This window comes from Myotis nattereri (genome assembly GCF_964212035.1).
Source record: "Myotis nattereri genome assembly, chromosome: 3".
NCBI lineage: Eukaryota > Metazoa > Chordata > Mammalia > Chiroptera > Vespertilionidae > Myotis > Myotis nattereri.
Genome location: NC_138077.1, coordinates 211,135,089 through 211,155,256, shown reverse-complemented (window position 1 = coordinate 211,155,256; position 20,168 = coordinate 211,135,089). Strand labels below are relative to the sequence as shown.

The 20,168-nt window shown below is 47.6% G+C and overlaps 1 protein-coding gene across 1 annotated transcript in view; it reads left to right on the top strand.

Annotated features, from left to right (window-relative positions):
• UBE4B (ubiquitination factor E4B) overlaps positions 1–19,939 on the top strand; it is an 89,465-nt gene extending 69,526 nt beyond the window's left edge. The window contains exons 19-29 of the mRNA XM_081087255.1: positions 2,983–3,082; positions 4,243–4,370; positions 5,350–5,448; positions 6,181–6,416; positions 8,262–8,388; positions 10,187–10,331; positions 12,838–12,972; positions 14,989–15,180; positions 17,493–17,667; positions 18,165–18,311; positions 18,580–19,939. Of these exons, the coding sequence (XP_080943381.1) occupies positions 2,983–3,082; positions 4,243–4,370; positions 5,350–5,448; positions 6,181–6,416; positions 8,262–8,388; positions 10,187–10,331; positions 12,838–12,972; positions 14,989–15,180; positions 17,493–17,667; positions 18,165–18,311; positions 18,580–18,641 (1,546 nt within the window). The 3' untranslated portion in view covers positions 18,642–19,939. The remainder of the gene's footprint in view (positions 1–2,982; positions 3,083–4,242; positions 4,371–5,349; positions 5,449–6,180; positions 6,417–8,261; positions 8,389–10,186; positions 10,332–12,837; positions 12,973–14,988; positions 15,181–17,492; positions 17,668–18,164; positions 18,312–18,579) is intronic.
• The last annotated feature ends 229 nt before the right edge of the window (positions 19,940–20,168 follow it).

Here is a 20,168-nt window from a genome sequence, read left to right as displayed (position 1 = left end):
CGCTGCGTCCAGAGTCTCTGGTGGGTGTAACCATGTCATTGAAGCTGCCCTACACGCTCCTCTCTTGCTGATGAAGCCCTTTAAGATCCATTTCCACACATACTCCCACATTTCTGTCACCCCGTGTGCGGTAGGGAGAGTAACGGTGTCAAAGATGTTCACGTGCTAGAGCCCAGAACCTGTGAACACGTTACCTCACATGGTAAAAGGGACTTTGCGGATGTGATTCAGTTTAGGATCTTGAGATGGGAGCTTTTCCTGGACTATCTGGGTGGACCCAGTATTATAAGGGTCCTTATAGGAGGGAGGCGGGAGGCACAGAGTGAGAAAAGGAGATGTCATGGCGGAAGCAGGTGTCAGCGTGATGTGGCTGGTCCATGAGCCAAGGAATATAGGTGACCTCTAGGAGCTGCCACGGGCAAGGACGCACTCTTCCCTAGTGCCTCGGGGGGAACGCTGACCACGTAGGACTTCTGGCCTCCAGAGCTCTGGCCCGATAGTTCTGTTGTTCAAGCCACCAAGTTTGTGCAGGCTTGTTACACTAGCCCTGGGAAATGAATATGACAAACTAGCAAATCTTGCCCTTCTTTTTCTTCCAGTATGAACTCCCTGCATATGACTTTGTAATTAGCCGGTAAGGGCAGAAATTGGTCTCACTCTGGTTATGGTTCTGGGGCAAGGAAAGGGAATTTGGCATTCTCCGGTAATATGACCACCTCGAAGTCATCAAAGTCTCCCAGGCTCCTTTTGAATTCTTGGAGTGCCAGTCTTTGCTCGCACTTACAGCTAAGAGACCCAGTAAGGTTATCGATTCAGTTTATATTTTAATGTGATGCTTGGTGGGACCAGACGCTACTTTATGGTCATCTTAGAACTCCCTGGCTCATTGACGTTCCTGGAGGTGAGGTTGAGTATCCTGGCCTGTCCTTGTATTCTGTAAGCTCTCCACATAGAGGCAGCCCTCGTGTCTTCCTTCCCGGAGATCGCTGGTGGCCATTCTTGCAGCTGTTTTTCCACGGAGAGCCTTGGGCTGCCAGTGTTCTGTCCTGAGGTGCCTGAATCGTCACTGCCCCGTCAGAGAACTAATCCCAGAGGCCCGTTTCTCTTGAGGGCCTGTTACTTGTGTGTCCTCTTCTGGTGCCAGTAATATAGGTCATCGTATTAGTTTCCAGTTGTTGCTGCAATAGATTACCGCACTTTCATGACTTAAAACAACATCAGTGATTATCTTACAGTTCTGGGGGGCACAGTCCTAAAGTCGAGGCTGCATTCTTCCTGGAGGCTCTAGGGAGGAAGCTCTTCCTTTGCCTTTTCCAGCTTCTGATGGCCGCCTGCATCCCGTGGCTCGTGGCCCCTTCCCCCATCTCGAAATCGGCAGCAGAGCATATTGAGCTCACCCTCCCTCCTCTGCTTTCACATCTCCTCCTCTTACTCTGACTCCCTGTGGTGACACTGGGCCCACCCAGACAGTCAGGATAATCTCCCATCTCGAGGTCCATACCCTTAATCACATCAGCAGAGTCCCTGTTGCATGTAAGGTAACAAAACGCGTTCACAGGTTCTGGGGATTGGGATGTGACATTAGCGGGGAGCATTGTTCTATCACACGCATAGTTGCATACAAAGTACTCTAGTTTATCAGAGGATTGTTAAAGGTTACCATTTGGTTTATTGAATCCTTGAAATGGCTGGAAAAATGGTTCTCCTTTGAGCCTGGCCTGGCAGGAAACTGCTTCAGGGGTCAGCCGGACAGTAGAGCCTCCACCAAGTGCTCCCATAACCATGTGGCTGCCACTTGGCAACGTTCACTTCTGCTTTCAGTGAGGGTTCGCCTCTTGGTGGACTAGGTCATGTGCAGAAATGCTGGCAGCAAGGGAGTCTGGGAATGGTAGTGTTTTTTTTGTTTTGTTTTGTTTTTAAAGATCAACCTCTAGTTCCTTACAGTGCCTTGATAGAAAGGGGTTGAAATAATGTTAAGTGAACAATCTTTAAAATGTGCAGCATTATTACCGATCGGGGACACTACCTCACTGACAGGTGATACTTGGACAGACACTTGAAGGGAGTGAAGGAGTAGGTGGCAAAGGTGATCACAGCGAGGGGTCTTCCAAGCAGAGGCGACGATTGTAAAAGAAAAGGAGGAAATGCCATCAGTGAAGTCGCCTTTTCGCCTTTTTTTTAAAAAATATATTTTATTGATGTTTTTACAGAGAGGAAGAGAGAGGGATAGAGAGTTAGAAACATTGATGAGAGAGAAACATCGATCAGCTGCTTCCTGCACACCTCCTACTGGGGATGTGCCCGCAACCCAGGTACATGCCCTTGACCGGAATCAAACCTGGGACCCTTCAGTCCGCAGGCCGACGCTCTATCCACTGAGCCTAACCGGTTAGGGCCGCCTTTTCGCCTTTGGTTTTGGGTAATCGAACAGGCATAGTAACCTTGAATTTTCTTGAGACCTCTTTTTCTCCCTCCAAGAAAAACAAGAGAACAATAATGTATTTCCTTCTAAAAGAGGTTACTATATTTCATCACATCTAAAGTGTCATCAAGAGCCCGGCTGGTGTGGCTCAGTGGTTGAGTGTCAGTCAACCCAGGAACCAAGAGGTCGCTGGTTAGATTCCCAGTCATGGGCGTGCAGGAGGCAACTGACCAATGATTCTCTCTCATCATTGATGTTTCTATCACTCTCTCCCTCTCTGTTCCTCTCTGAAATCAATAAAATATGTTAAATAATTAAATGAATAAATAAAGTGTCATCACTTTTACAATATCATTTTAGGAATCAATAAGAAAGAAAAATGCTGCCAATTAAACCATAACGGGCATTGATTGTAAGACATTCTCTGGTTTTCGAAATGTTAAAATTGGGGGGAAATATGTGTTTGAGAGTCAATGAAATGGTCAGAATGAATAGATAAGATGGATAGTGGGTGTGTGAGTTTTCTTTTCATTTGACCATTCATTCGTCTTTGATTTCAGAACCGTAGAAGATCTGAAAAATAATGAAAGCCAATGGAAAGATTCCCCCCTGGCAACTAGACACCGTGAAATGCTGAAGCGCTGCAAAACTCAGCTTAAGGTCCGTATAGGTAATTGGGATAAGTATCGACCAGCCTCATAATAGTGTATTTCCCGCAGGATATGTGCCCTGAGTAAGCAGTTTCATGTCCTTATTTTTTCTTCATTATTCTCCCTTCTCCCCCCCCCCCCCCCCCCCGAGATAAAATGGTGCATCTAAAACTTGTTGATAGCTCACATGTATCTATATAACATTTAAGCCTCAGGACAAACTATCAAGTGCTATGCCAATGACATCATGAATTCTTAGTCGATGTTATCATCCTCAGTTTAGCATCTCCTCCCTTTCCCCACCTTGTGCAGTGCCCTCCCCTCCTACTACCCCCAACCCTGCCACCCTGCCCCCAAAGCACACACCATTCCTTCCAGTCATGCATGTTCATGGTGTGTGGCAAAGTAGATTTGTGGTCGTGGAAAGATTTCTTTCTTTTGCACCTCCTCATTCTTCATTTTTAATTGAAAATGGTCCATCACACAGAACTAACTGTGGATGGGAAGATTTCCGCTCGTGAAGCATAGATGAAAAGGTTGTACGAGGGAAGCACAGATAGCAAATTGAGGCATTTTTCTTAGGTTTATATTCAAATTAGAAAGCTAGTGTCAGCTGGTCGTGCTTTCTGCTGATTAGTCTGGCTTGGATTTCTGTCACACGTTAAGGTCATATTTAGTTTTGCTAAGACATTAGACCCCTTTGAGATGCAGAATAAGGCAGGGGCTCTTGTCTGGGGTCTGCAGAACCCTTGAGCTCTCCAAAGGTGACGCTTCAAGGAGCCCACAAACTGTTTAAATTAATGTCAGTGTGTGCGCATGTGCGTGTGTCTTATTCCCACAGTGATCCTCTGAGGTAGGGGACAAGCGTTTTCCCCAAAGGCAGCTCGTGCGTGGTGCCCTGTCTGGCTTCTTCCCACTAATCATCCCTGGCCCCCGAAGAGCTCCCCAAGTTACTCAGATGTGACAGCAGTGACCTGCCTCTGAGCTGAGTGCTGGGCTGTGTGTCCAGCGTCCGTGTGGCGTAGCGTTTGATTTTCTTAGAACACGACCCAAAGCTAGTTAGCGGGGAAGCTCTGGATGCCCCGCTCCCCTCTCCCGGCCCACCCCGCCCAGCACGCTGCCAGGGCTCAGCGCCAACTAACCATGGCCGGGCCACACCTGCTTCCACAGAAACTGGTACGATGCAAGGCCTGCGCTGACGCTGGTTTACTTGACGAGAGCTTCCTGCGAAGATGTCTGCATTTTTACGGCCTTCTCATTCAGCTGCTGCTCCGCATCCTGGACCCTGCCTACCCCGAGTGAGTGCGCCCGTCCTCTCTGTCGGGGCTGTGTGGAGCGCATTGCTCTTCACGGCCGCAGTGGAACCCAAACCCTCCCCTCACCAAGAACTCATTTTTGCCCTGGCCGGTTTGGCTCAGTGGATAGGACATCAGCCTGTGGACCGAAGTGTCCTGGGTTCCATTCCGGTCAATGGCACACACCTCGGTTGCAGGCTCCTGTCCGGCCCAGGCCCTGGTTAGGGCTCGTGCAGGAGGCAACCAATCGATGTCTTTCTCTTACATTGATGTTTCTCTCTGTCTTTCCCTTTCTCTCCACTCTCTCTAATATCAATGGAAAAGTATCCTCAGGTGAGGATTTAAAAAAAAGCTAAACAAATAAAGAATTCATTTTTTCAATTTCCAGGTTGTGCTTACGTAGAGTATGTAATATTAATCAATATTTTCCCTGTAATTAGTTACAGTAATAAGGGAATGTCAACACCTGCAATTTTAATTTTGACATAGTGCTTTGTAAAAATTGGCTTTATTTTTATCAATCTTTGATCGATAGAAAATGGAATCTATACGTTGGAAGCTAAAAGCTGGAGATACGCTTGGCTGGCTTGGCTTAGTGGTTGAGCGTTGACCTATGAACCAGGAGGTCACGGTTTGATTTCTGGTCAGGGCACCTGCCGGATTTTCGGGCTTGGTCCCCAGCGTGGGGCGTGCAGGAAACAGCTGATCAATGATTCTCTCTCATCAGTGATGTTTCTCTCTCTCTCCCTTTCCCTTCCTCTCTGAAATCAATTTTTTAAAAAAGCTAGAGAGAACATTTTATTGTTGGCTGAGAGCGTTGTTGACCTGGTGTCCTCACCTGTACAGCTTACTGTCCTCATGTTATCGTTGCGAAGCCTGTGCGTCCTGCTGTGGGCGCCCTCTGCAGGCGTGGAAAGTGTTACTGAAAGTGCGGCCGGAACTGTCTTCCCAGCTGTGACCTGTGCTTTTTTCTCGTTGACAGTGTAACACTGCCTTTAAGTCCAGACGTCCCCAAGGCGTTTGCAGCATTGCCTGAGTTTTATGTAGAAGATATTGCTGAATTTTTATTTTTTATTGTACAGTAAGTTTCTTTACCATATTACATAGAACTTATATGTTTTTATATGTTTTGTGAATTTTCTATGATTAATTATATTACAAACCTCCATTTTATGCCGGAAGTTTTGTGTCTCTGCTTTAACTGCTGCCTGGAGATTGGAAAAATAAATCCAAACTGTGGCACCAGGCCAATTCCAATAATATCTCAGAGGCAAAGAGGATTAACGATGCTGGCAATAATGTCTTCTGTGAAAATGGAGTTGAACTTCTAATGATGGAGAATGTGTTTCTGAGAAACAGGAGCAGTTTATAAATATCTGAGTGAACATTCAAAAGCCAGAAATAACCACATCTATATTTTGTACCAAAATTTTTCTCAATGGTAGAATTGGAGAAAGGTAGCAAAGTAATGGGTTGAGTTTATAACTGGCTTTTTTAAAAATGAAAATAACTCTATTAAAATATTTTTTTAAGTGTTTGGGTAGTGAAGATCTTTGAAATCCATGTGATGATTTAATCACAGCTTTGGTTTATTTTCTAAAACATAATAAGTTAGTCTACAATGTTGTGGCCAGTAGACATGAGGGATTTTAAATGTGTCTAGTTATGACATAAACAGTCACCATCAACTCAGCAAATTAAAGGGGACTCAGCATCCCGGCTCCGGGACCTGCTGGCCGCCTCCCCTCCCGAGGACACCAGCGCCCACCCAGGTGGCGACTCGGGCTTCATCTTGCGCTCTCCTCCCCTTCAGATACTCGCCTCAGGTGCTGTACGAGCCCTGCACTCAGGATATCGTGATGTTCCTCGTTGTGATGTTGTGCAACCAGAACTACATCCGCAACCCGTACCTGGTGGCCAAGCTGGTAGAAGTCATGTTTATGACCAACCCTGCTGTTCAGCCACGAACGCAGAAGTTCTTTGAAATGATTGAGAACCATCCTCTCTCCACCAAACTGTTGGTCCCTTCCCTGATGAAGTTTTATACAGGTAGGTTCCTGGGTAGACAGGCCGACAAGGCCGTCTGAAGCCAGTGGTGAAGTTACTCTAAACCTGTTACCGAAGGTGCTGACATCCACTAACAGGGGTGGCTCGGTAGCCCACTGGGAGCAGAGCACCTGCTACTGGTTCCCTGAGAATTATGAGTAGTTCATTTCTTTTGTTTGTTTGTTTTGTTACCTGAACTTTTAAATTTTTCTTCAGTAAACATGCATTGCTAGTGTTAAAACTGAAAAAGTTAAATGTATTTTGTACCCCGTTCTTGCAGCTGTCACTGGCTTCTGATAAGGCGTAGGGTGTAGGTGTGTGGGATGGAGCTGGGCCTCCCCGGCGAGGCCAGTGCTGTTCAGGGCCCAGAAGCTGGCGGGCAGGTGCTCTTCTCCCTCCCCTCCCACCAGGCAGTGTGCCCTCTGGCCCTGGACACCTCTGTGGTCATGGACAGATGATACCCGTGCTAAGAATAGCCACCACTTTCTGAATCCTCACTGATCCTTGCACTTAATCCCAACCACAGGCCTCAAGATGGGCGCTATAAATATCTCCATTTTACAAGTGAGGAAACCGGAGCTTAGAAAGGTCAAGAAGCTTGCTGAAGGTCAGCAGCTAGCGAGGCAGCAACCTCGGCAGCTGGGCTGTAGCACAGGTGCTCCTGGCTTCTGTGCTGTGCCTCCCACGGTTACCAAGGCACTGGCGCCGGAGGGCCTGCAGTGGGCCATCGCACACACTCCCCACATGCCCATCACACCCTGCTGAGGCCTGTGGACGCAGGTCCTCACCCCTGAACACGCCTGCCCCTCAGGAATGTGAGAGACTGAGATACAGAACAAGCACCTTTTTGTACCCCAGGGAGAATAGCAGCGGTTCTCAACCTGTGGGTCGCGACCCCTTTGGCAGTCAAACGACCCTTTCACAGGGGTCGCGTAAGACCATCCTGCATATCAGATATTTACATGACGATTCATAACAGTAGCAACATTATAGTTATGAAGTAGCAACAAAAATAATTTTATGGTTGGGTCACAACATGAGGAACTGTATTTAAAGGGCCAGAAGGTTGAGAACCACTGGAGAATAGGCTCGCTTGGGTAATTCTTAAGATCAAATTTTTGTTTCAAAAGGAAAGTTCAGTTCCCAAATAAGAGTATTTATTTGTAAGGACCAGCTCTCAAAAGTCTGCTACTCAGAATGTAGAGGGACACTGATGACTTATTTCAAGACTCCTCTTCCCAGGCCGATCTAGTCAGCAAGGCCAGCCTTAGCCCAAGTAGGCCAGGCACTGATGCAGCACGTGCTTTTGAAGCTCCTGTGTGTCGGGCTGGTTCTGATGCTAGGGCCTGTCAGTGAGGATGGCACAATCCCTGCCACCCTGGGTCAGACGTTTAGGTGGGAGACAGATGCTGACCCATAAATAATATACTCTCATAGTGGGGGAGGGGGCGTGGTGCTACTTTGAGAAGCTAGGCCGGGAGGGTCGCTGAGAAGACGACTTGGAGTAACCTTGAAAATGAGACAAAAGAGTGAGTCTTAGGAGATCTCAGCCACAGTGGCAGGCGAAGGAGGCAGCAGGTGTAAAGGCCTGAGGCCGGGCAGCTTAATGAATCAGGTAAGAAAACAGCCAGAGAGTACAAGGGGGGATTGTAGCCAGCAAGCGGGCAGGGTGAGGTCAGCAGGTGTCTGGTTGTTTTAGTCACAAAAAATGTATTGGAAAATACAGAAAATACCAAGAAGAAAATAAAAGTCATTGATAATCCCTGCACTCAATAGAGAACCTATGAACATTTTTCCCTGTATCCTTCCAGTCAGTTTATATATGACACATGTGTCTTTCATTATTAGATGTCGAGCATACCGGAGCGACCAGCGAGTTCTATGACAAGTTCACCATTCGCTACCACATTAGCACCATCTTTAAAAGCCTTTGGCAGAACATAGCTCACCACGGCACCTTCATGGAGGAGTTCAAGTGAGTACTGCGCCCCCAGTGTCACTGCGCTGCTCCAAAGCCTTCACAGCCGGCTCTTGGCTGTGTGCTTGGTCTCAGCCTCCTTTAAGTTTCCAGAAGGTACTGCCGAACGTGAGCAGGTCATCTAAATGTCTGTGCCTACGAGACATTGCTGAACTCTAGGTTGGCCACGGTACCTTGGGGATGGTGCACATAAGGAAAGAATCACAGTTATTCTGAGATGATGTGTTAAGTGTTTCGTGATTACCGTGTTAAAGGAGGTTGTTGGAATGACTGCAGCGAGATCTTACTGTGTTCTTGAACATGATACCAAGCTGCAGAGCTGGGAATGTTCGGAGGTGTTGAGATTCAGAAGCAGTTAGATTAGGGTTGTCGTGTTCTGTATTTGTAGTAAGGCTCTAAGCACTGAGTAAGGAGTAAGGGCTTTTCATTGGCCCTCTGAAATTTTAGCACCTACCTGAACCTGACATTAGTAATTCCATCTAAATTACTTTGAAAAGAAAGGTAGGCAGAAAGGTTGAACTCTCACCTTACTCTCCAGGAGAAGCTTTATCCCATCTACTTGGACCTTTTTTTGCAGCCCCCATTAGATCTTTGATCAGGTCTGGCGGTCCTTCGTTCACTGATTACGAGTCAGTAATGTCCGTATTTCCAGTGGAGCCACCATCTGCTAAATAGCTTGCTGCAAAGGAAACTGTGAGGTAGTTCTTTGTTTCCATGAACTGCTCTTCTGGTCAGAATTATGTTCCAGCGGAAGCCTGGCACCGGCATAGGAAACCAGGCAGGCCCACAGCTGGTTCTGCGTGGGGCTCGGGAACTTTCCACGTTCCTGGAGTCCAGGCTCTGACCTTGTCAAGGGAGCTTCTGTGCCCCAGGCTGGGCTGGCCGGCCCTGATGCTCAGTCCTGAAGTGTAGTCCTCCTCTCTCTACTAACCTTCCAGAGCCTAACAGGTAGGCCAGGCCGTCTCCGTCACCAGCGAGTCCCTGCATTAGAACAGGTGACAGGACAGTGCTATGGGCTGGGAGCTTCGAGCTCTCTGTAGCAAGTTAATGGCCCACTCTATCAGTGTTACAGCTTCCAGTTTTTCTTTTCTTATTGATTTTTGAGAGAGAAACATTATTGATCGGCTGCCTCCTGTACACCCCCTACTGGGGATCGAGCTCGCAACCTGGGCATGTGCCCTGACCTGGAATCGAGCTGTGACCTCCTGGTTCCTGGGCCAGTGCTCAACTGCTAAGCCACGCTGGCTAGGCTCCAGTTTTCCTTCAGTGGTCTTCTTTATAATGGGAATAGCTGTCAGTCGTTCTCTTGTCTCTTAAAGGTGGGTGATTATTTGTGCTTTCTTTATCCTGGCAAATTTAAGCATGTTTTTTCCTAGTCTGGAAGAGTGTTTTCTCTGCTTAAAATCCTTGAGGAATGAGCCAGGGGTGTGCTGGTAAACCTCCTCTCTGAAGGGAAAAGTATCAGTATGTCCTGGTTTTCTGGAGTATAAATACGTCCACTGTTGCCAAATGTAAGCTGCCACGGGAATCTGCTCAGAATAGAATTCTAAAATATTAGCAGTTGGCTCTCAGGAGTCGTGCAAGGTGTCTCCAGCATGTTACTGGGGTGAGCGCATCACAATTCATTCCAAAGGGCAACACAGTCTAAGGAGAGACTTGTAGTCCTTGACCTTCATGGTATTCAAGTTGTGCCAAGGTCTTGTAGGGCGACATCCGTGGCCCTTTCTCTGGGTTCTGCTGCGGCGTTTCGGTGGAGGGAGGTGTGTGACCGTGTCCCATGTAATTGCCTTTTCAGCTCTGGGAAGCAGTTTGTTCGCTATATCAACATGCTGATCAATGACACGACGTTTTTGCTCGATGAAAGTCTGGAGTCCCTGAAGCGGATCCACGAGGTGCAAGAGGAGATGAAGAACAAAGAGCAGTGGGAGCAGCTGCCCCGGGTGAGCCCAGGGGCTGGCACAGCCTGGCGGGAAGCTGCCTCGGCCCCTGCGGGGCTGCGTGTGGGGGCCTGTGACGTAACTCTGACTTCTCGTCAGTGCGTCCTACCTCCCACCTGTGGGCTTCCATGCAGTTACATCCCAGGTTTGGGGCAGGAGAAAACTTAAACACTTGCTCTGAAGCTAAGAAGTGAGTTACCAAGTCTGTCTGGTGTCTAGAACTTGTGCCTTTTTATTTTAAAGGGCTTTTTGGAGAAGAGCTTTTATTGTCTGAATATGTTATTAAGATTTATGGCCGAAACCGGTTTGGCTCAGTGGATAGAGCGTCGGCCTGCGGACTGAAAGGTCCCGGGTTCGATTCCGGTCGGGGGCATGTGCCTGGGTTGCGGGCACATCCCCAGTGGGAGATGTGCAGGAGGCGGCTGATCGATGTTTCTCTCTCATCGATGTTTCTAGCTCTCTATCTCTCTCCCTTCCTCTCTGTAAAAAATCAATAAAATATATTTAAAAAAAAAAAAAGATTTATGAAAGTAACTAGGAGTAAATCTCAAATTCTGTCCGCGAGACAAGAATGTCATGTGATCTTTAGGCATCTGGGTGATCACTCAGGGTTCTAGTGGGGTTTTTCTTTCCATTGATCTTCGCTTTTCTATTCAGTTACTAGTGGAAAAGAGGCTATTTTGCCAGGTTCCTTGAGGAAATCATGTCTTGCCTCTGATGGCCTACTGCCCCACCCTGACATGCACTGCAACCATGTGGATGGTCCCCGCTCAGTTGCCAGGCCCTTGCCAGCTACTGCTGACGTCATTTTTGACGTCTGGTTGTCCTCCCCCACCAGTGTCGCTGCAAAGTCTCAGCTTTGTCTACGCTAGTGTGTCATCCATTTATGAGGCTTCTCCTGGACCAGCGTGTATTGTAGATGTTGGGATACGGGTCTTTGCACGTCATCTTCTTCACAGTCAGTGTTTCATAGCACTTGTTTGAGACGACTGAACAGATAGCATTGATTTTGTCTGTGTTAATGGGTGGAAAAGGGTCATAAATAATCCCTAACAAGTGCAATTTCAGAAATCATTTCCGTTTGACTTTGAAGTCACTTTCCACCTTCCACTTCCCTGTCTGCTCCTCGCCTCCCCACCCCCTGCGCTCCGGTGCCCAGCCCCCCAGCTGCTCCTCTCTCCACACTTACTCCCTAGGTCGGTGTTTTCTCAGGGTGCTGGTTGGTATTTTGAATGTAGTAGAATTTTGATATAATAATAACTGTATTATGAACGACTGTCCCATACACTGCAGGACATTTAGCATCTCTGGCTCACGCCCATTTAATGTCAGTGATGGGCCCTCCTCCCCGAGTCTGCAGGCAGCGAGAAACGGCTGCCTGTGGCCTGGTACCTCCGTTGAAATCACTGCTGGGTGATTCCCTCTGTCCCAAGCCTTTAAATGTCTGTATTCTGAGGATTCCAGAATGTGCCTTCCCGGCTCAGGTCTCTCCTGACTCTATAACCGCTGTTGACCTGCCTCTCTGCCCGGTGGTCTCTTGGAGAACTCAGACTTAACTTGTCTCAACTGAACGCTGTGTAGCCCTCCAGGCCTCGCCAGGTCTGCCCACTCTCAGCAAACGACAGCTGCACCCTGCAGTTGCTCTGGCTCAGCACCCCCGTGTCATCCTTCATTCCTCTCCCTCCCAGCAGACTTCTAGGCTCCATCTTTTTGTTGTTAATCTTCACCCCAGGGTGTGTATGTGTATGTGTGTGTGTGTGTGTATTTTTTTTAAGAAAAAATTTTTACTGATTTCAGAGAGAAAGGGAAAGGGAGAGTGAGATAGAAACATCAATGATGAGAGCGATTCATCAGTTGGCAGCCTCCTGTAGGCCCCCTACTGGTGATCGAGGCCACAACCCGGGCATGTGCCTTTGACCAGACTCAAACCCAGAACCCTTCAGTCTGCAGGCTGATGCTCTATCCACTGAGCCAAACCAGCTAGGGCCACCTGAGGATATTGATTTTTAAAGAAAGTGGAAGAGGGGGAAGAAGGGAGAGAGAGAGAAAGAAAAACATTGATGTGAGAGAGACATATCAATTGGTTGCCTCCTGCACGTACAAAACCCACAGGTCTCAGTATCATATCACATGTTTTTAAAGTAATGCTAAGTAAAAGTCTTTATTAAGGGAAATGAACATGTATCAGACATGACATAAGATTCATTCATTTCATTCTGCGAAGAAGTTGATGGCGATTTCTTTTATCACAAAGGAAACTGAGTCTGTGTAAGTTAAATGATGTGCCAAGGTCACCTTACTCAAAGCCCTAAAGAGTTTGATGCGGACAGGACAAGCTTCAGTCATCTGGAGGGTTCCCTGGGGTGGGCTGTCCTGTCCTTCCCTAGGGACGTTGGCTTCGCGATGGCTTTTCCACTTATGAGCTGACTATTTATCCTGTCTCACTTGGCGTGTCGGTGAGCTGATGACTAGTCCTGAGATTTCTTTGGCCTCTGCTCACTTTTCCCAGGACCAGCAGCAGGCCCGGCAGTCCCAGCTGGCTCAGGACGAGCGGGTGTCACGCTCCTATCTTGCCCTGGCAACGGAAACCGTGGACATGTTCCACATCCTCACGAAGCAGGTCCAGAAGCCCTTCCTCAGGCCAGTGAGTAGAGACTTTGGGGGCTTTGTTGTGTCTGTTGGATTCCACGTTCGGATTCGGTCACTTGTAACCAAATGGAGTCTGGAAGGTTCAGTGTCACAGTCTGACAAGTGAAATTGTTACTGATTTTCCCCACTTAGGCTCATTGATACACACAGCGCCGTTGATAGACTAAAGTCCACAAGTGGTCGCTTCCAAGTTAACTTAGGAACTCACTTTCTGCTTAGACAGCACTCTGGGTTGTTAATGTTGAAGCTATGACGTATTTTTATCATTATTGATTCCTGTATTTTATTTATAGGAAAAGTAAGGTAGCATCAATTGGAAATTAGAGACTATTAAGTAGAAGTAGTTGATAATGATCTTTGATTCTCTTAGGTGTAGCTTTGTGACAGTCAAGAAGCCAAAGGTTAATGAGAGCCATCACTAGGCTTATGATAGATCCAAGGTTGTCAAAATGTTTGGCCTTGACATGAAGCATAAGACCTCGTCCTGTTTCTGAAATTGAAGCCGCGCGACATCACTGAAGATCTCTGCTTTGCTGCACTTGACCTCCCCTTCCCCCCCAACACGGTTTAGGAACCTCATGGTGTGGCCAGGACAAAGGGTAGTGGGAAGGCAAAAAAGAGGCTTAAACTTGACCTGTAAATGCAGACAGTAAACAGTTAGGCATGTGGGCCACATGGTCTCTGCCGCAGCTACTCAGCTTTGCCCTTGCCCTGCAAAAGCAGTCGCAGCCAGTGCACTTCAGAAACTACAGAAACAGGCACCGGGCCGGCTTTGGCCACGGCTGGTGGTTTGCCAGTCCCTGCTGTGACCATGTTTGCTTTCATGTTCAGTGACCCCAAGGGCAGTGTCACTGATAGTGAAAAGGTAGGAAACATAAAAACGATTGAAGACTAAATTAACATGAAGCCATATTTAGTTCCATAGTCTTCACTTTTCAAAGGAAATTATCGAAAGCCTAGTCTGTTCATGTCCATTGAAATGAACTTGATTCAGGGCCTGCACATAGACCGGGGCTGTCCGCACGCCTGGGCTGGCCTGCCCGGTCTGTGCCTGTGCCTGCTTTGCTGTGTTCTTTTCCTTCCCGACACAAAACTCCCACTTCCAGAGGAAAACAGATTTCCAGCTCTCTCCTAGGCTTCTCCCTCCGTATCCCACAGGTTCCTGATTAAATACCAGAGTATTTTACTTTCTGCAAAAGCCAGTTCCTGAAAAGCAGGTTCCTGCGCTAAGTTGAATTTGTGTAAAGCCAGTCATTGCATTTAATGAAAGCCTTGCACCCGAAGGGGAGCTTTCAGAGCGCCTTGTTTAGGGCCGGCGTTTGCTCCTACCCTCTCGCAGCCAGATTCCCCTATTTCAGGTTTGCTTACAGCAGAGCGTGCCAGCAGTAGTGGGTGCTGTGTCCTCTCGTGGGGTTATTGCATGATTGCGTATTCCAGCTGTTTCGCTTATGTTTGCTCTGTCTTTCTGGCTAAACTTAAAATTGTTCAGACGTAAGTTTTATCTTCTGCTTCTGTGCATTTCTCTCCTCTTTGCGCCTGATAGGTGAAGAATGGCGTGCACTGCCGGAACTGCCAGGGACTTTTGAAATTTATACAAAAGTAAAACATAAGACGGTGGCCTACAGAGCATATTCAAAAGCTTATGACTTGTGTTACGATGATGGAATTACGAATAATTTTCCCTCTTTTACCTGTTTCTTACAAATTTAGAATGATCCTTGTTTTTATAAGTAAAAGAATGTCTTCACAGAAAAGGTTGCCTTTTGTTGGTATTTATAAATATTCCCTAACTTACAACATTCTGTTAAGTATTAGAATGATGGGATTGGAAATGGAGAGTAAAAAATTTTTGAATATAGTGTTTTCCTTCAGCTGATGATTCACAGCACTTACCAGGGATTCTTTGAAGATGAATCCAGCCAATTCCTGTCACTCCACTAAAATGGGGGTTTTTGGTCCTTCTCACTGGTCTCAACAGCATGAATTGTCCTTTTATCCTGTGATTTCCTAGGAACTTGGACCCCGATTGGCTGCAATGCTGAACTTTAATCTTCAGCAACTCTGTGGTCCCAAGTGCCGTGACCTGAAAGTCGAAAACCCCGAGAAATATGGCTTTGAACCAAAGAAGCTGTTGGACCAACTGACAGATATTTACTTGCAGCTGGATTGTGCGCGGTTCGCTAAAGCCATCGCTGACGACCAGGTCAGTGCCAGGGGTCCCTGCCGTTTCAGAGGGAGTCTGGGGTCAGCTGCTGCCTGGCAGCTTGAGTTTGCTGTCCTGGATTTCCTGGCGGATCCGTGCAATTACATAGCCATCTGTTCCTGAATTCCCCACTTGAAATAAAGGAAGGTGATACTTTTCAAAATATGGTTTGAGACATTTTTAGTGCGCAAGTGGAAATCATGAGCTCGGCACCCAGGGGACTTGTCTGCTGTACATGGAGATGAAGTGGCCGTTTTCCTTCGGGCGTAAAAGGCAATATTAGGCTCCCAGGTCCACCTCCAGTTGCGGTCCGGACGCAGATCTAGCTCGCGGCTCATTCCACAAGTCCGTGACCTTCCCAGAAAGAGCCCCGTTTTCTCGGGGAGTCACGTTGTCGTCCCAAAACCTCAGCTTTAGTGCTGCCTTCACTTTGGTCTTCCAGGCTTCAAACCTTGATGGTTATTTTCACTTTCTTCCCTCCCCTTCTCCCTGTGTCCCTGTGACCACATCCGGCTTGTGTTTCTCGTTTCCATGGCTCCCGACATAGCCAGTCCCAGCTGTACCCTGGACTTCCCAGTAATTTCCTCCCTCCTCTTCTCGCTCCTGCACCATTTGAACATAAAATAACTAATTCTTATTAACTGAACACCAGGTTTACCCACTTTCCATGTTTTCACTTCTTTGATCCTCACAAAATCCTATGATACAGGTTTAGTTAGATTCCTCCTTTTGAAATGAGGCACCGAGAGATCGTGTAGCTTGTGTGAAGTTAGTGGGGGTAGAGCAGGATTCAGAGCCTCCCTGAGCCCCTGGTCTCAACCGCTCTGCTCTCCACTTACAATGCCCCGAAGTTCCCTGCTCGTTTCTGTCTTCCCATCTCTGTTCACACTTTTATCCAATTACAACTCACATCTCAGTTTAACCATCGGTAAGCATTCTAGAAGGTTCCTCACTCTTACCTCATCCAAAGGTTAAAATGGGGGAAATGTAAGTACTTTTTAAAAATAACAGCTTTACTGAGATATTACTCACGTATGTAAGTACTTTGTTTTCACCACATTTACCTTTAGGAAAAAGAGCTAAAATTTCTGCCGTCTCTCATGCTGCTAGAGCACAGTACAGTGCCTTGCAAGGGCTGAAATAGACTTGATTTTTCTCTTTAATATTTAAATTTAAAAAGAAATGCAGGCTTGCTGTAAAAGTAATTCAGATATTTCCAAATTCCCCTCGTTTGCCTTAATCCTGAAGCCCTCCCAGGAGGTGATGACCTTGTACAGTTCGGTGTGTACTGTCCCATCTTTATGTATTTACTACAGGCCAAGTGCATGAATCCCTGCAGGGGTGAGGTCCGGCCAGCCCGGCCCCATTGGGGTGGATCGGGGCCAGGCCTGTCTCGGGGAGGAGGAGACGGCCGGAGGTTGGCCAGCTGGCCTTCCCCAATCTGGGTCCCATCAAGGCCAAGCCAGCTGGAGGAAGGGGTGGAGGGTGATTGGTCGGTGGGCCCCGCCCAAGATTTAGGGGGGTGATTGGGGGCGGGGAGGGGCTGTGAGCAGTTGGCAGGCTAGCCCCACCCCTGATTGGTGTAGGGGGACGATCAGGGGGAGGAACTGGCTGGGGGGAGGGGCCACAGGCTGATCAGAGTTGGCGCCAGCCATGGGGAGGGGCTGTGGGTGGTGGGCTGGCTGGCCTCCCTGCCCCTGAATGGGACGGAAGGCACCAATTGGGGGCCAGTGGCCTGGGGGAGGGGCCATGGGTCGTTGGCTGGCCAGCCCTGCCCCTGATTGGAGTGTGGGGGCTGATGGGGGTGGGGGGTGTGAAGCTGACTGGGGAGAGAGGCCGCAGGCCAATCAGAGTGGTCAGAGCCCATTGGGGAGGGGCCCCAGGCAGTTGGCCTGCAGCCCTGCCCCTGATCAGGGTGGGGAAGCCTACCTCGGGTGGGGCTGGGCAGGAGGAGGGACTGCAGGAGGTTGGCCAGCCACCTTTCCCCCTATTGGGGTGCGAGAGGCTGATCAGGGGTGGGGCCGGTTGCGGGGAGGGGCCGGGGGAGGTTGGCTGGCCGGCCCCACCCCCTGATCAGGCTGGTTCGCTGGCTGCAGTGGGCGTCATAGGGACTGGTTATTCTGGTCATTACAGTGTTCCGGTCGCTGGCTTTTTGTATATATAGATAGTCGTGTAAAAGTATTTGTATATACACGTTATAATTTTAGGACTTTTTTAGAAAATATGCACACAAATAGATCATACTTTTTCTGCAGCTTGCTTTTTCCCACTTACACTGTATTTACATTTTACATTGCTTTCCTCATCCACAGAGATCCTACAGCAAAGAGTTGTTTGAAGAAGTTATTTCGAAGATGCGGAAGGCGGGGATCAAATCCACAATCGCGATAGAGAAGTTTAAACTCCTCGCCGAGAAGGTGGAGGAGATAGTGGCCAAGAACGCGCGCGCGGAGATCGACTACAGCGACGCTCCGGACGAGTTCCGAGGCAAGTGGCTGCTTTTCCCAGGCCCAGTCCTTTGACTTGAGTTCACTGGAAACAGTAACGGTAAAAGGACGGACATTCTGTGCTTCCAGCTTGTTCCTGGTGTGCTGTGGTTGCTTTTTGAGACACTGTCTGAAATTGCATCCGCCTGCTTTTAGCTCATATTGTAAATTAAAAGAGGAGAAAAGGTCCTTAGCCTGATTTCAAACCAGGTAAAACCCTGAAGATTCTAAGGCCCGCCTCACCTTTACAAGTGCGGATTGGCGTTTCCAAAGAATCCCGAGAAGTCCAAACGAAAGCTCTCTGGCCCAATCTTTTTCTCTCTTCTTTCCTCCCAGCAGTAGCTGATAAAAGGTCACTTTCCCTCGAAACCTGGGGCCCATGTGGTTGCTATTCTTATGGACATCTGTTTTATTTTTCCCTGTTGGCCGGAGGGGCTTCGTTTTGTTTCCGGTTGTAGGTCCTATCAGGTTAGAAGTTGCTCTGCTCTGTCCCTGTAGACCCTCTGATGGACACCCTGATGACTGACCCCGTGCGGCTGCCCTCCGGCACCATCATGGACCGCTCCATCATTCTGCGGCATCTGCTCAACTCCCCCACGGACCCCTTCAACCGGCAGACGCTGACCGAGAGCATGCTGGAGCCAGGTACAGGGTGGAGATTAATCAAAGGTGGAACTTATCAAATCCAGAAACTCTCCCTCGTCTGTGACACTTAGTGGAAAAGACACGAAGCATTCCTTGTTCTTTCTCACTGTAGAAGTCTAGTCCTTCTCACGTCCTACTGCTTTCTTCTTCAGTCTTCATTGCACTGAGCAAATGAACGGCCTTTCTTCCCATTTATACCAACAACGAGCGTCATCTCTCTGAAAAGCCCTTCCATCAAGGCATTAATCCTTCCCTTTTCTTTTCTCAGTGCCAGAACTGAAAGAACAGATTCACGCCTGGATGAGAGAGAAGCAGAACAGTGATCATTAAACGTCCCTCGCCCACCCTTTGCTCGCAGCAGCCACGGCCAGCGAGGCAAGCAGAAGCAGCATCGGTGGTGAAATGCTCTTCAAATGTGGAGGCCAGACGTGGCGAAGACACCGAGAGCCCACCCAACGCGACCAAGCGGTGGCCTTCTGCAAGGACATGAACGAGAAGGAGCCCAATTCCTGTATATATATTTAAGTGACAAAACTGGTCAAAAGCGTGAGGGACACACTGATTGATTGCTGGTGTAATGAAGCACGTCCTTCGTATGTCACAATTTGGGGCTTTTGCAGCGGAAGTTTTTTAGTGATTGATAATGAATGGGTTTGGGCAGCATCCCCTCCATCTTTTTTTTTTTTTTTCTAAATCCAATATCCATTGATTTAATTGTGATTAGAGAACCTTGGACATTTTGCTGCTAAAGAATCTTTCCCCTTCCCGTCCTCTCCTGCCCCTACATGCACTGCTGTGGATTTTTTTAAGAGAAACGAAAACAAAAATAAATTCCTTTCCCTGGCTCTCCAAACATATATTCTGTGAGATAACTGTGCCTGCAACAAAGTGTTAATCCTGGGATCGTATTTTTATATCATATTCACATATTTGTTTTTTTAATTGGTGTTAGATGACATGATTAATAAAAAAGGCAAGATATTTTCAGAATTTGAATTTCAGTTTTTATTTTTATTTTGAAGTGGCCCTTAAATTTTTTTTTTTTAATTCTAAGCAAAATGAAGAGAATTCTGTTGCTCTGGTCCTTGTCATAAACCCTCTCTAGGAACATAAGGAGCAGCTGCAGCAAAGGGAATACTTAAGTCTATCAGGATTAAATGACTTAGGGTTTGGGGGGACGGGAGGTTGGTGTTTTTAATGCTTCGTGACAGTTCGAAACCTTTACAGTTATCATATGAGGAGGGTCCATAAATTCCTCAACTCTTGGGTCTGTGAGTTCAAGGCAGGGGTCATGTACATGATGTGTCCTTTGGGGCTTGGCCTTACCAAAGCAAAAAAGGGGTGCCAGAAATGTGGAGAGATGTCTGCTTGTAAAAACACACACAGGCAAACACCCACACACACGCACAAAAACGTAAGACTTTTTGTATTACCGCTCCCTACTTAACATACTTGAATTCTCGAATTTCCTTTGGGGTAAAAAAGGATTTGAAACCATAAAGTGTTTTTGAAGAAATTAAGTCTACAAAAACTTCCTTTTTCTTTTCCTTTTTTCCCCCCCTCCACAGACAATGTCCTCTGTTCATTTCCTAATGCAAACTACAATAAATGGTGATACACACTTAGAAGGCATCCTCTTTGAGTCTCTTCTTTTTGTGGAAAATAAAGGGGTGGATAAACAACAGGAGCTAAATGAGTGTGCCTGTGGTGCGTTATCCTCCCGGGAGCCGTTAGGAGTGGCTGTGTTTGAAAGAAAACATGGGGATTTGTGTGAGTTGATGCTCCATTTGGTTCTCATTCCACTGTCTGCTTGTCTGAGGGGGTTGAGCTTTAACATCTTGTCTCTGCCGTTCTCAA